The sequence below is a fragment of the Lepidochelys olivacea genome (genome assembly GCF_965140295.1).
Source record: "Lepidochelys olivacea isolate rLepOli2 genome assembly, chromosome: 1".
In the NCBI taxonomy this organism is placed as follows: Eukaryota; Metazoa; Chordata; order Testudines; family Cheloniidae; genus Lepidochelys; species Lepidochelys olivacea.
This window is the reverse complement of record NC_140411.1, coordinates 155,309,259-155,321,543: the sequence shown is the minus strand read 5'-3', so window position 1 is coordinate 155,321,543 and position 12,285 is coordinate 155,309,259. Positions and strand designations below refer to the sequence as shown.

The 12,285-nt window shown below is 40.0% G+C and overlaps 1 protein-coding gene across 4 annotated transcripts in view; it reads right to left on the bottom strand.

Annotated features, from left to right (window-relative positions):
* USP9X (ubiquitin specific peptidase 9 X-linked) overlaps positions 1–12,285 on the bottom strand; it is a 204,930-nt gene that overhangs the window by 152,325 nt on the left and 40,320 nt on the right. For all 4 annotated transcript variants that reach the window (XM_084641443.1, XM_084641441.1, XM_084641444.1 and 1 more), the window contains exons 5-6: positions 7,084–7,196; positions 6,036–6,254 (exon numbers count right to left, since the gene is read on the bottom strand). In XM_084641443.1, coding sequence (XP_084497569.1) covers positions 6,036–6,254; positions 7,084–7,196 — 332 coding nt within the window. The remainder of the gene's footprint in view (positions 1–6,035; positions 6,255–7,083; positions 7,197–12,285) is intronic.

Sequence of the window (12,285 nt, the reverse complement as noted above, 5' to 3'; positions counted from 1 at the left end):
CCACGGTCACATAGAACATTTGCAAAAAGAGCAGGGAATTGAACCTGTCTCTCTCAGGTCCCAAGCTAATGCCCTAATCAGTGGGCCATCTTTCCTCTTGAGTCTCAAAAATTTCAAATCAAGTACATATAAACTGAATACTAACTGAAGCTGGGTTTATGGTATTATTGGTTGCCCACAAAAATAATCTTTTCTACTGTTATCAAAACAGATGAGGTGACGACTTCCTAAAGTTTAACAGACTCATGTACTTTCACTTAACAGGACAGTTCTAACTCTGTCAAAGTCATATGGCCCATGCTGGGCAAGCAGAGACAGCATGGATCCAGATAACAAATCTGAACTCTCTGCTGGGTCAATAATTTCAGAATTGCAGGAAGAAACAGTAAATTGTCCTGTGACAGTTGCAGTATATACTTCTGGGGAGTGTTTCTGTGTCACTGCGCATGTGCTGAATTCATGTCCCCTGCAGATTTCTTTGCTTCTCTGTAGAAAAATTACTTGTGGTGGCGAAGCAAGGGGAAGCTGCAAGAGTGGTCAGGCACCCCTTCCCGGCAGCGCAGGCAGGTTGGTTTGGGCACCAGTAGAGACTTAAATCACCAACAGGAAGTGTGTGCGCGCGCACGCATGCCCCTCTCACTCACTATTGCGGCATGCTTGGCATGGAGGGGCAGGGCTTTGGGGTGTTTCTGAGAAGGTAGGTGTAGGGCAGGCTCTGTCCCCTCAGACAGAGCACAATGTAGCAGCCTGCCTGCATAGTGAATTATTTCCACTGTCTTTGTGAATTCCCCCAGGAGTATAAAACAAGTGTAAAAGTTTTAAGGCTCCTTTACATTGTCAGAGTGGTATAAAAGACTAGTGTGGCCTTATAAATGCTTGTGGTGATTAGGACTGGTCTAAATTTTTGGACTGAAAAAATTTCCTATCAAAATGTGCTCCATGAATTGTTTGCTGCTGACATTTCTGGAGATGGTCAATAGCCAATATAAATTGTGTGTTCGATTCCCCAGCCCTTATCACTTGCCTATATTGTAACACTGAGCATAGGACTACATATATTTGTTGACTAAACTCGAAATAAAGGTTGAAACCTAGCTACATTACTATTAGGCAAGGGGGGTTGCTCTCCACTCCCATTCTCTATCCCCTATATTGTAGTTTAAATAAATTACTGAAATAATTGACACCAGAGTGACCATATTGCGTTATTTTGACAAATAAAATATGCAGAATTTTGCAGACTTTTAAAATAAGTAAGTATATCCAAGAATTACTATTGTCTTCCACAGGATGGAACAATCAAAATCATCTTGGCTTTTCTTGTTTAATTTCCCCGAGAACTGTCTGAATTAGATGTGGAAAAAGGTGGAGGGAGAGAGAACTACAATGCTTTCTCCACTCTAGAAGAAACATTTGAGATAGGCTGGTTGTCTGCTCTTGCTCTGGAGCAAAACCTTTAGATATTTGGAGCTATATTTTTTTGCAAATAAGACTCTCTCCGGATAGTTCCACACAAGGAGATGATGTTCTTGAGTGACTAACTCATGCTAAATGTGCAAGTCTCTGCTGATCTGATAGTATATTGTCCTTGTCTGTAAGGTGGACAGCTACAGGATAAATCTGGTGTATTATGAACCACTCAGAGAATTTTGGCCTCTTTGCACAGCTAACTGGAATGTGCTCCCCCTGCTTCTTCATGTGAAATATCACTGTAGTATTGTTAGTAACTACTTGAACTATTCTGCAAAGCAGATGGGGGAGAAAAGAGCAACAAGTTGGGCTCTGAATTCCTAATTATATAACACTGATATGGACCTTTTTCTCCCATAAATTCCAGTGACTGATTCTTAAATTCTTGCAATCAGTTCCACACTCCAGACTGAAAGAGTCAGAGGTGGCTATGAAAGACAGAGCTGGGTTGTTGAATGCAACTCCTCTGAGGACATTGTGATGTGCAGACCACCATATGAGGGTTAGGGATACATCCTAGGTAGTGTCAAATTCATAAATATGTTGCCTATATTGGGCATATATAGCATCCTGCTAGCCAGTGCTGTAGAAGCCTCATCTTTAAATGAGTTTATGGAGTTACGTATGTCACTGAAGTCATAAGGCCCACCAAACTAAGGAAGAACACTGTTTGAAATTAATTTTCCTGTAGTACTTCTATTGCTATAAGGATTTTTAAATACCTTTTCTTCTGGAAGAAAAACTGTATTTGAGAGTCCATAACAGCCCTAATAAAAACTATAATCTGGATCGGAAATTGTGGGTCTTCCACTTTATCTTGAACACCAGTGTTTGGAATAGAGTCATGACTGTGTCATATCCTTTGCTACGTCCTTCTATGAGGATATCCTAGTGAGCCAATCATCCAAACAAGTAGACATGGATGCCCCTACACTGCAAATGTGCTGCTTCCATTGAAAGGCACTTTGTGAACACGCAAGGTGCCGTAGACATGCCAAATAGACTTTTGCATCGAAAATACTTAAGGTTGGTTATGAGAAAACATCACCACCAGTACAAAAAGATATTCTGAGATGAGAATAGGTACCCTCTAAATCAAGAGGTCCCAAACCAAGCGTAGGTGGATAAAAAAAGGATAATCGCAGCTAGGATAAGGATGAGGAATTTGAACTTTCTAATGAAAGAGTTAGCTTCCAAAGGTATGAAAGGGGTTGGGAGACATCTATAATTGTTTGAGATCAGAAAATACAAGAAATAAAATCCCTTCCCATGAAACTCTTTAGGAACTTCCTTTATGGCACCTGACTCTACTAATGAATGAGCTACATGTTGGAGAAGATGCATCAGTCGGCGACAGTACTCCAGGTATTTTAGAAAAAGGAGAGTTTGTTTCTAAATGAAGGGCAGATAACTAATATGTTTTAAAAACTCGTCTGTAGCTCCCATACATCCCTTCAATCCTGAGGCTGAAAGGCTTGTGCAGAGATTGACGATGCTGAAGATCTCCCCTTCGCTTGTGGTTTCTAGGATTTACTTCTCTGCTGATGAGGAACAGAAGGCTTTTCTTGGTATTGGTTCCACTGCAGTGAACAGAAGCAGAAGCTGGGTATGGTTATCACTGGTTAAAAAAACACTGGGACCTCAAATCTTTTTAGTTGAGGACTGAGCAATCTTGAGACCTTGTAGCACACCTGGTGTCTTTCATTTTCAATAGAACCTTGTCTGCTCTACATCTGAACAGCCCCTTCACCGTCAAACAAGAATTTTCCTACTTGGTTCTTAGCTCCAGAAGAAGGCCAGATGAATATATCCAAGAGTACAGCTTCAAAATAACTGTGGATGCTACAGCTCCAGAAGCCACATCAGAAGCAGTGAAGTATGCTCTCAAGGAGTGCTTAGCAACTAACTGATCTTAGCTGCATTGGGCATTGGCCAGTTCTCTGGTCTTCCAGCACTGACTGAGCAACACAGTGCAGTTTTGTCCCATAAGTAATAAGGGAGAACTCAGTGTCCAGTTTCTCACCTTCTGTATCTGAAGGAGTACTGTGGATTTCACCCCTTCAGCAATTTGAACCACCACTACCAATGATTCTGGAACTGGAGGGGTTTAAAAGAACAAAAAACCATTAGGAGACAGTTGATATAATTTATCTATATTTTCAGAAATTGCCAGTCCTTCATTATTCTTATTCACAGACCAGGATAGATGCTGGATTTAATCAGATAATTCTGCCTGCTATAATAAACCATCAAGAACTGATAAATTAATCTTACTCCTAGAGATGAACCCAAAGTATCAGAAAACAGGTTTGTAGATTCCTTTAAGATTATCAAAGGGATAAACTAGAGCACCTTCTGGAGAGAAAAAAAGATGGATGCATCCACAATGTCATCCAGCGAAGTATGAAAATCCACATCCATATCTACATTGAGAGGTTCAACTGGCCTCTAGCATACCTGGGATAAGTAAAGGAGACTGCTCCCTTGATATCACAGAGTGACAGATCTAGGCAGGGTCACTCCAGTGCAGGACATTTCTCTTCAACTCTTTTGGAAGAAGGCTCCCTTAGTAGCTGTCTTTTTTTCAGTCCTTTTAAAATCAGGATAATACAGAAGGGAAAGCCAATATGGTGACAATGCCCATAGTGCTACCTCCCAGTTCTACCAGTAACCAATAGGAAATTCCAACTCAATTTCTGGGTGAAGGAGGGTGATCTTGGTCAGAAAGATTGGAATCCAGAAGTTCAATAATGCTTTCTAGGTCTCCTGATCCGTTCCCTGGGAAAGTAAGAGCAGAGAAAAGCATCAGGCCAGTAGTTGAGACCTGATTCTGGATCTGGGTGTGGCTCCAAAGCCCAGTCTGAGGAAGTTTCCAAGCGTGACAACAACAGCCTGGTAAAGCAAAAAGCCAAAAAAGAGATTAGACTTATTAGCTTGGGGGAGCTTCATACATCTCCCAGGAAATTTGTGTAGCTAGGGAAACTGATTACACCTTGAAAGAATTTTTCTTTATTTCTAAAGAAAAAAGAAGGAACCAGCCTCACCACCTTACACTTCTTTTCTTTATATCTAGAATTTAAAGATAAAGAAATGTATCCAGTGCTGCATAAGAGGCCCACAAATCCAAAGATACACAAATTAGGATGTTCCAAGGGTCCAACACAATGAACTGAGCCATCATGGTAACAATGGATCCAAGAGAAACTGATAGTTACACGAAAGTATCAGGAGCCTTATCAAGCTTACAATGAAGTTTCAAGCATGGAACTCACGACTTCAGATCCAGGGCAGTTTGAAGTTATGTAATAAAGCTTTGGTCCTCTATATGCTGTGGCTTCTGAGGTGGGACCTTATGGATATGCTTTTGTACCATCATTGTTTGGAATTGAAAGTACTTAACGCTTACGAGTATACCCCACAGTGTCTCTTTAAGTAGAGACTGACACTTGTGAAGCCAAATATTTATGCTCAGTCAGAATCAATCTTTATGAATCTTCATGACCACTATCTTTGGTTTCACTCCAGCCAAGGAAGCAGATACCTGCACTCAGGCTGTGCAGTGCTTTTTAAACCCTTTGAAGATAGGAACTCACGCTGGTTTCCAAGCACTTACAGATGTCTGCATTAGGAGTCAGAAGGCTTAGCTACTAAATGCTTAATTCTGATGCTATTTTCAGGCAAAACTACCTCCCTCACAAGCAGACCAAAACAATACATACAACCAAAACGGGAAAAACAGCAGGGCAAGAGGCACATCTCCTGAACCCTGGTTTCTTTGTCTTTGGTTCTAACATATGGTACCCAGGACCAAAGCCAGGAGGATCTTTAGGCAAAAAACAAGAGCAGCTAACAAAATTAAAATGGACCACATTAGGAGTGATTCATTCCAATTAGTTTGTGTCCAAGGTCTCAACAAGGCTCCTGGTCCATCTGCTATTGTCAGAACAAATGGGGGTAGTCCCTACTCCATGCCCCACCTTGTAGGGCTGCACCCTCTGAACAATCAAAGCCAGGAAGAATGGGGTAGAGGCATGAGAGGATTCCAGTGGGCTCTACTATTAGATGGCTCCCCTGGTCCAAGCTGCACCATTGCCACATCCAAAGAGCGTGAATGTGTAGATGTCACTCAAAGACTAACTCTGCTTTTGACAATATGATTAACCAGATGATGCATCTTTACAACCCTGTTACACCTACAAAATCAAAATGATATGAAAAGGGAAATCCAGTCACTCTAGCAAAGACTTCTGGCCAACTAAAGCAGTGAAACTGACATTCCAAATACAGTTATGCCAGCACTGATCACTGGTGGGTACCTCACCATGGGGACTCTGATTGTGGAGCAAAGATTAAAAACATGAGGAAGAAGGGAAAAATATTGGAGAAGCTCTTACAGTCACAAGGCAATCAAATATCAAAACAAAAAGCAGCAAGTCTTATGTGGGTTCTTTCCTCCTAAATGATTTTTCTGATTGGATTATGTGTGATTTTGTTTAATTACAAATATTAATATGGACTTTAGCTTTAAGGTGTTAGGATTTTAGTTTGAAAAAATATCAATTTACCTTTGGTGATCGTGGGTCAGGAGGACGGGCGTAAAGTTCATCTTCAGCCAGCTGAACTCCCGCAGGAACTGTTTCAGAGGGACGTGTACCATTGTAGAGATGAAATTTGCAATGTGGATTTAAGGCCATTGCAAGAAGTTCAAGAAGAGGAAACCAATCTTGGGACAACTTGGCCACACATAGCTCTACTAGACGGTGAGTGTTGTTAATAATACACCTCTATTAAGAAAAAGATATTTAAAAGTTTTGGCAGATGATTGAAATGTAACAAATTATGAACTGTATTACTGCATTCACAGAAGCAAAGTTACAAAACTTTGTTCTTTGCTTCCTCGAAAAATTTGTCTGAGCTGAAGCTTCCATGCCTATTTTCATAATTGGGGGAAGAGGTTAAAATAAAATCTGAGCTAATCTTCTCAGTGTTTGAGTTATCAGTGGGTAGAAGAAATACATATCTTTTCTATTTCAATTTTTTTCCAGACTTATTTACTCACCAGTAACTCCACCACCTCAATTTTGGCTAGTACTTAATGAGAGGAAAATTTTAGTGTTTAAGAAGTCGTTAATGAGCATGCACAAATCAGCAAAGTTTCTAAAGGGTTTACCAAAATCTGAAGACATAGCTTCATGCCCCTGAACTATATAATTACTCTGGGGAGTAGAAAGGACATAGACGTGTCCACCATAACCAGGAGCCCAACAAGGGGTTGCACTGATAAACGCAGGAAGGGGACCTTGATACCTCATCATACCAGGCCCTACGTTTGATTTTTTTTCAACCCAAACTTCCTCCTAGCTCAAATGTAATCTCCTACTAACCCAATCTCTCTCCCTTCACCACTCGCCCTACAGGTCAGACCATGAAGCTGTGAGGAGCGAAGAGAAGGAAGGAGAAAATTTATTTCCCATAAGTCATGGAGTTGTGCAGAACTGTCAGAAAGAAGAGGATTTTCAAAAATTGTTCATGGCTGCAAATAAGCAGATGGCCTCTGCAGCTCCATCACTGTTTAAAATTATTTGCTTTTCATAAAATACAATACAAACTTACATGAATCTCAAACTTCCAGCCGCTCACCGCCTCATCTGTAAGGATTTTTGTGAAAGATATTGTTAGCCCATCTCGAAAAAATCGCTGACATGCTTCACTTTTAACATCAAGGCCTATTTAAAAGAGAAAAGGGAAAGATCAGTTAATATACTCCACTTTACTGGTTGTCTACAATGCTCACTTAACATTAAGAAGAGTCATATTTTGGACTTACACTTTTAACATCCAAGGATTTCAAAGTGCTTTACAAAAAATGAAGACCTAAAACATTGAGTAGGTAGCTATTATCAAGCTCCTTTTATAGACTGATAAACAGGTGGGGGGGGGGGGAAGGGGTTCAGTGATTTTACTACTGGATAGACAGTGAATCAGTAGCAGAACTAAAAATGAAACACAGCAGCTCCGATTCCCAGTCTCCTACTCTAACCACTGACTTCTTCCTCCCTATTTTTAGATCTCAGCTCTTAATATTTGAAGAACTTCAATATACATTGAAGAGTTTCAGTTGTAGATATTGCCTAATGAAAGGAATATAGCCATGCAAACTAAAAAAAGAATAGCGTTCTAATGTCAGAAAGTGTCAAAATTCAGTACTAGACATTAAAATTGCCAATTAATTTTCTCTTCTCCTATCAAATTTCACTTAACATTTCGGCTTCAAAGTTTTCTTTACATGACTATGTAAATTTTAATTTGGTGAAACTAATTAATTCCCAAAAATTGTTTTTGATAGAACATCCTTTTAAAAATAGTATGTCCTATATTTAAATTGCTTTAAAAATTGTAAATGTTTTCTGCTCCCTTGAGACTTAAACAGTCTTTTGGGCATGTCAAATCAGAATACAAAACTACAACCCTTCCACTCCTTTTTCATTTTGTACACACTTGCGTTTTGTCTCTTCAGTTTGCTGGTAGTGGTAAAAACCAGCTTGCAGGGTACATAAGCAGAGTCATATTTACAATATAGACACTAAACACCCATCTCTAGGCCCAACATCCTTGAGACATGCAACTACAGAGAGCCTGAAACAATGGCTCTGAGAGGGGTGGACTTCCCCATACATCTCAAAGCAGTGTTAATTCTAAGACCCACCACTCTGGTAGGTCTCACCAATACTACCCCAGCAGAAGACTGTGTGAGGCAGGAAAAACTAGAGTTGGCCCTCCTCATTCACCCAAACAGATACACCTGCAGGGGTAAATACTAGAGGGCCCCCTTGCAGCTCCCCATGCCTCTCCAGGGAAGGGGAGGAGAGGAGAAGCCTAATGGTGTTCCTGCACTGAACTCACTCCAAAGCAGTACCTGAGAGCTATGCTAATGAAGAAGACAGGAAATGAAACTGACCATCAACGAAAACAGTGAAATCGACCATATACAAAATAAACAAAAAAGGAGGAAAGAAAAATACTGCACTCTTTCAGTTATGTTAGCCTTCAGGGTTACTTGAAACAGTACGCCCCAAATTTTCACACAGAAATGTAATTTTTAAGTTGACATTGTCCCTTTAAAGTTCATTTTTCATTTGAAAATAACTCAGTTCTGGGGACAGAAAAGAAAATATATATTCAATGTATTGAGTCACACATACACTGAATACAACAGTTTGCAGAAAATGAGTTCAAACCAATTCATTCAGGGAAATCAATGGCCTGTATTATTCAGGAGGTCAGACTAGATGATCACAATGGTCCCTTATGGCTTTATCTACAAATCTATGAAAAGAGGAATTACGTGAATATAAACTATTACATTAATAGCCAAGAGGTTGTATCCTGCACTGTTATTGTGCAGGACATGTTTCATTTTCAGTCCTGAAATCACACTCTTTATGCAATATGACATGTCCAGCCTCAGAAAACATTGAGCAACCAACCACAGGCAATACTGGGGACCCAGAAAATATATAATTCCTGTTCTATTCAGTCTAGATGAATAATGGTCAAGACATGTCACTTCAAAAGAGTAACAGAAGATACACTTTTCCCTCCCCCACAATTCAACAGAGATTCAAAGAGGCACCCAGAAAGAGCTCAGTTCAGGGAGCTAGCAGTAACTCCTATATTTGAGTTGCCTAATACCCTCCATTATAAAATATTCTTTAATTCTTGTGATCTTTTGTGAGAAACTCTAACACCTCCACTGCAGCAGGTCTTTGAATTTCAGCAGAAATAAAGGGTTGAGTTACAAGTTGTTAAAACTTGACATTTCCTTTCCTCTTGCTTGCACCAGTCAGGAAAATGTTAGCAAAATGAAAAAATAACTGAACATGAACATTATAAAGAACCAGGTCCATACCACAAAATCATGAGCTGAGGGAGCACACACCATAATGGGAACACCCAGCAGCTGTCAGACCAGCTGTAGCAGGGGTTTTATGGGGGAAGCAGAGCATAAGAGCCAGGCATAATTTTTAAGTGTGCTTCTATTTTTTGTCATAATATATGTTATATAGCTCTATTATTAAAATTTAATTTTTGGAGTAGCTGCCACTATTCAAAAATAGTATCCCTGATTTTAGTTATTTTATAATTATTCAATAGCGAGCTGATAGGTACCATTCTTTCAATAAGTTGCTTCTCCAATCTCAGAAAAACCTCACACAACCACCCGAGTGCCTCTTTAAACTGAGAATATATTCTCTCCCTGAAAAAGAGTTTTCTCAAAGATTAAAAATAAAGTAAATACCATCAGACTGCCAGTGCCACAAAGTATTTTAATGGTTCAGTGATCCTCCTCCTATGTTACTCTTTCCCCCAAATTAGCAGGAGATAATACCAATACAACCACCTCATCTTATATAACACTCTTCATCAGTAGTTCTCAAAGTCACCTTACAGATAAGGACTCAGAGAGATGAAGTGACTGGCCCGTGGTCGCACAACAGTAGCTGAGTCAGAAACAGAACTCAGATCTTGAATCCCAGTCCAGTGCTCTATCCACTAGGCCACACAGTTTTTCAAAAAACATGCAACAACAAAAATAGTTTTGTTGTGTAATAGTCTAGTGGGCTACCAAAACAATATCTGGTTCCTCTGCTCTAAAGTTCTGGTGAGCTACAGATCTCAGTGCAAAATTACATCAATGCCAATATTAGGAACACAGTTATTCAATTTCAATCCCTTCTTCCAGTCCTCATCCTCTCTGTATCCATTCCACCAGATACCATTTGGATTTAAAGTTTAAGTCCACATATGGGTGGTAAGGTACCTAAACTCATAAAATCTCACTGAAGACTTACGTTTCCAGCAGATTAACAGAAAGGTTAAATCATAACAACAACAACAACAAGTCATCATTCTTGGAGTATATTGCCTCTGCATTTCCACACTTTCGAAGTTCAGAACCATTTAGCAAAAGAGTGCCCCACTTCAGAACAGCTAAGAACCTCACTCGTAAATCTGACTGTTCAGAGTTATAAAAGGGACAACAGCCTCAGCCATCCTCCATTCTTCAATGAGTGGGGAAAGATGTTACTTGTGTTGCCTACATGTACACACTTCCTAACAGTTTCTGGTAACCTCTCTTTCCACTTGTGGGAAAGTAATCTGCAGCATAAACTCCAGGGGTGGAATGACCAGTGGTAATTAACAGCAACTGTAGAAACATATGCCTAAAATTGATATTAGAACTAGCGCTAAATTCAGCTTAGAACATATTATATAAATGGAGCTCCAAATTGCAGCTTTGCAAATCATCTTCAGAAGGGTAGGGAGATGTGTGAAAAAGATTTCTCAGACTGATTGTCAAATCTGTTGCCTTGTAGTGGAGTGTGTAGGTGTTGTCCGCAGAGCAGCTGAAGAAGCTTTCTGTCTATATTTATTTGCTACACTACTGACAGTGTTGTGATTTTTTAAAGACAGACATAGCTGCTGCCAGCAGCCAAAAAACTCCTCAAACTAGAAACCAGAGGATTTCTTCCTACCAGCGTGCTGCAGCAGCAGACCCAAAGATGTAGCTAGTTGCATCTTTCAAATTTTTTTTGGAAAGGTAGCATTTGTATTGTCATTGAACAAATGTGACCTCTTGAGAGATCTTCTATGTTCACCTGAAGATTTCAGCCAGGCACACATGTCTACCAAAAGTCAATGGCCACTGGAGTCCCAGAGAACAGATCAACTGCACAGTAAGACGTGTGTATCACATCCAACCTTTGGTCTACGCTGCAATAAAAGACGAACTGCATGGCCACAGCTGGACCTGGGTCTGCTGAAGCTGGCACCCAGGGGTCAGGCTGCAGTGTTATAAAACTGCAGTGTAGAAGTTTGGGTTCAGGCTGCAACCTAGGCTCTGAAAGACCCTGTGAATTGGGCGTGCCTCAGAGACGGTCTTGAGCCCAAACACGTACATTGCCATTTTTTGCCTCACAACCCAAGCCAAAATCCATTAACCCATGCTCTGAGACTCCGTAACCAGGGATTTTTATCACGGTGTAGACATACCCTAGATATTTAGAACACCACAACTTTTTTCTTGAGCAGGTGCTTCAAAACAGGTGACTAACACTCATACAAAATAATTCCTGCAGGCCAGAACTGCCTGCTGACAACAACCTTTATTCCTTGCCAATTCTAGGAGTAAATATTTATTAGTGAGGTAAGTTCCTCCTAGTCCAACTATCCAAGGGTAAAGAACAGGCAATTTTATATTGTAATAAAAATATATATTTAAAACAGTACTATTCTTCCTCTAAGGCAGGGGTTCTCAAACAGGGGGTCATGAGGTTATTACATGGGGGGGGGGGGGTTGCGAGCTGTCAGTCTCCACCCCGAACCCTGCTTTGCATCCAGCATTTGTAATGGGGTTAAATATATAAAAAAGTGTTTTTTAATTTATAAAGGGGGGGGGGGTCGCACTCAGACAAACAATCATTAACTAAATCATTCTAATTGTTTTGGGTCACACTGTTTCTAATGGTTCCAAATCTTGTTTTCTAATATTATCCAAAGTGTCTAAATGTAGATTTTGAAGAAATGTTTTTAGCAAGGTATTTGTCAAAATTTTTCTGAGAAAAAAAATTCAACTTCAAAGTTTAAAATATAAGAATTTGTCAGGAAAATAGACCTGATCAGGTCTGATATGCAGGTAAAAATACAGAAAACAAGTGGGAAAGGATCAACAAGACTTATTTTATAGCTGTGGGCTCAGTGTTCCCCAGTGCTTGAGTCAAGGTAGAAAATTCATAGCTATGCTGTTTTCAAAAG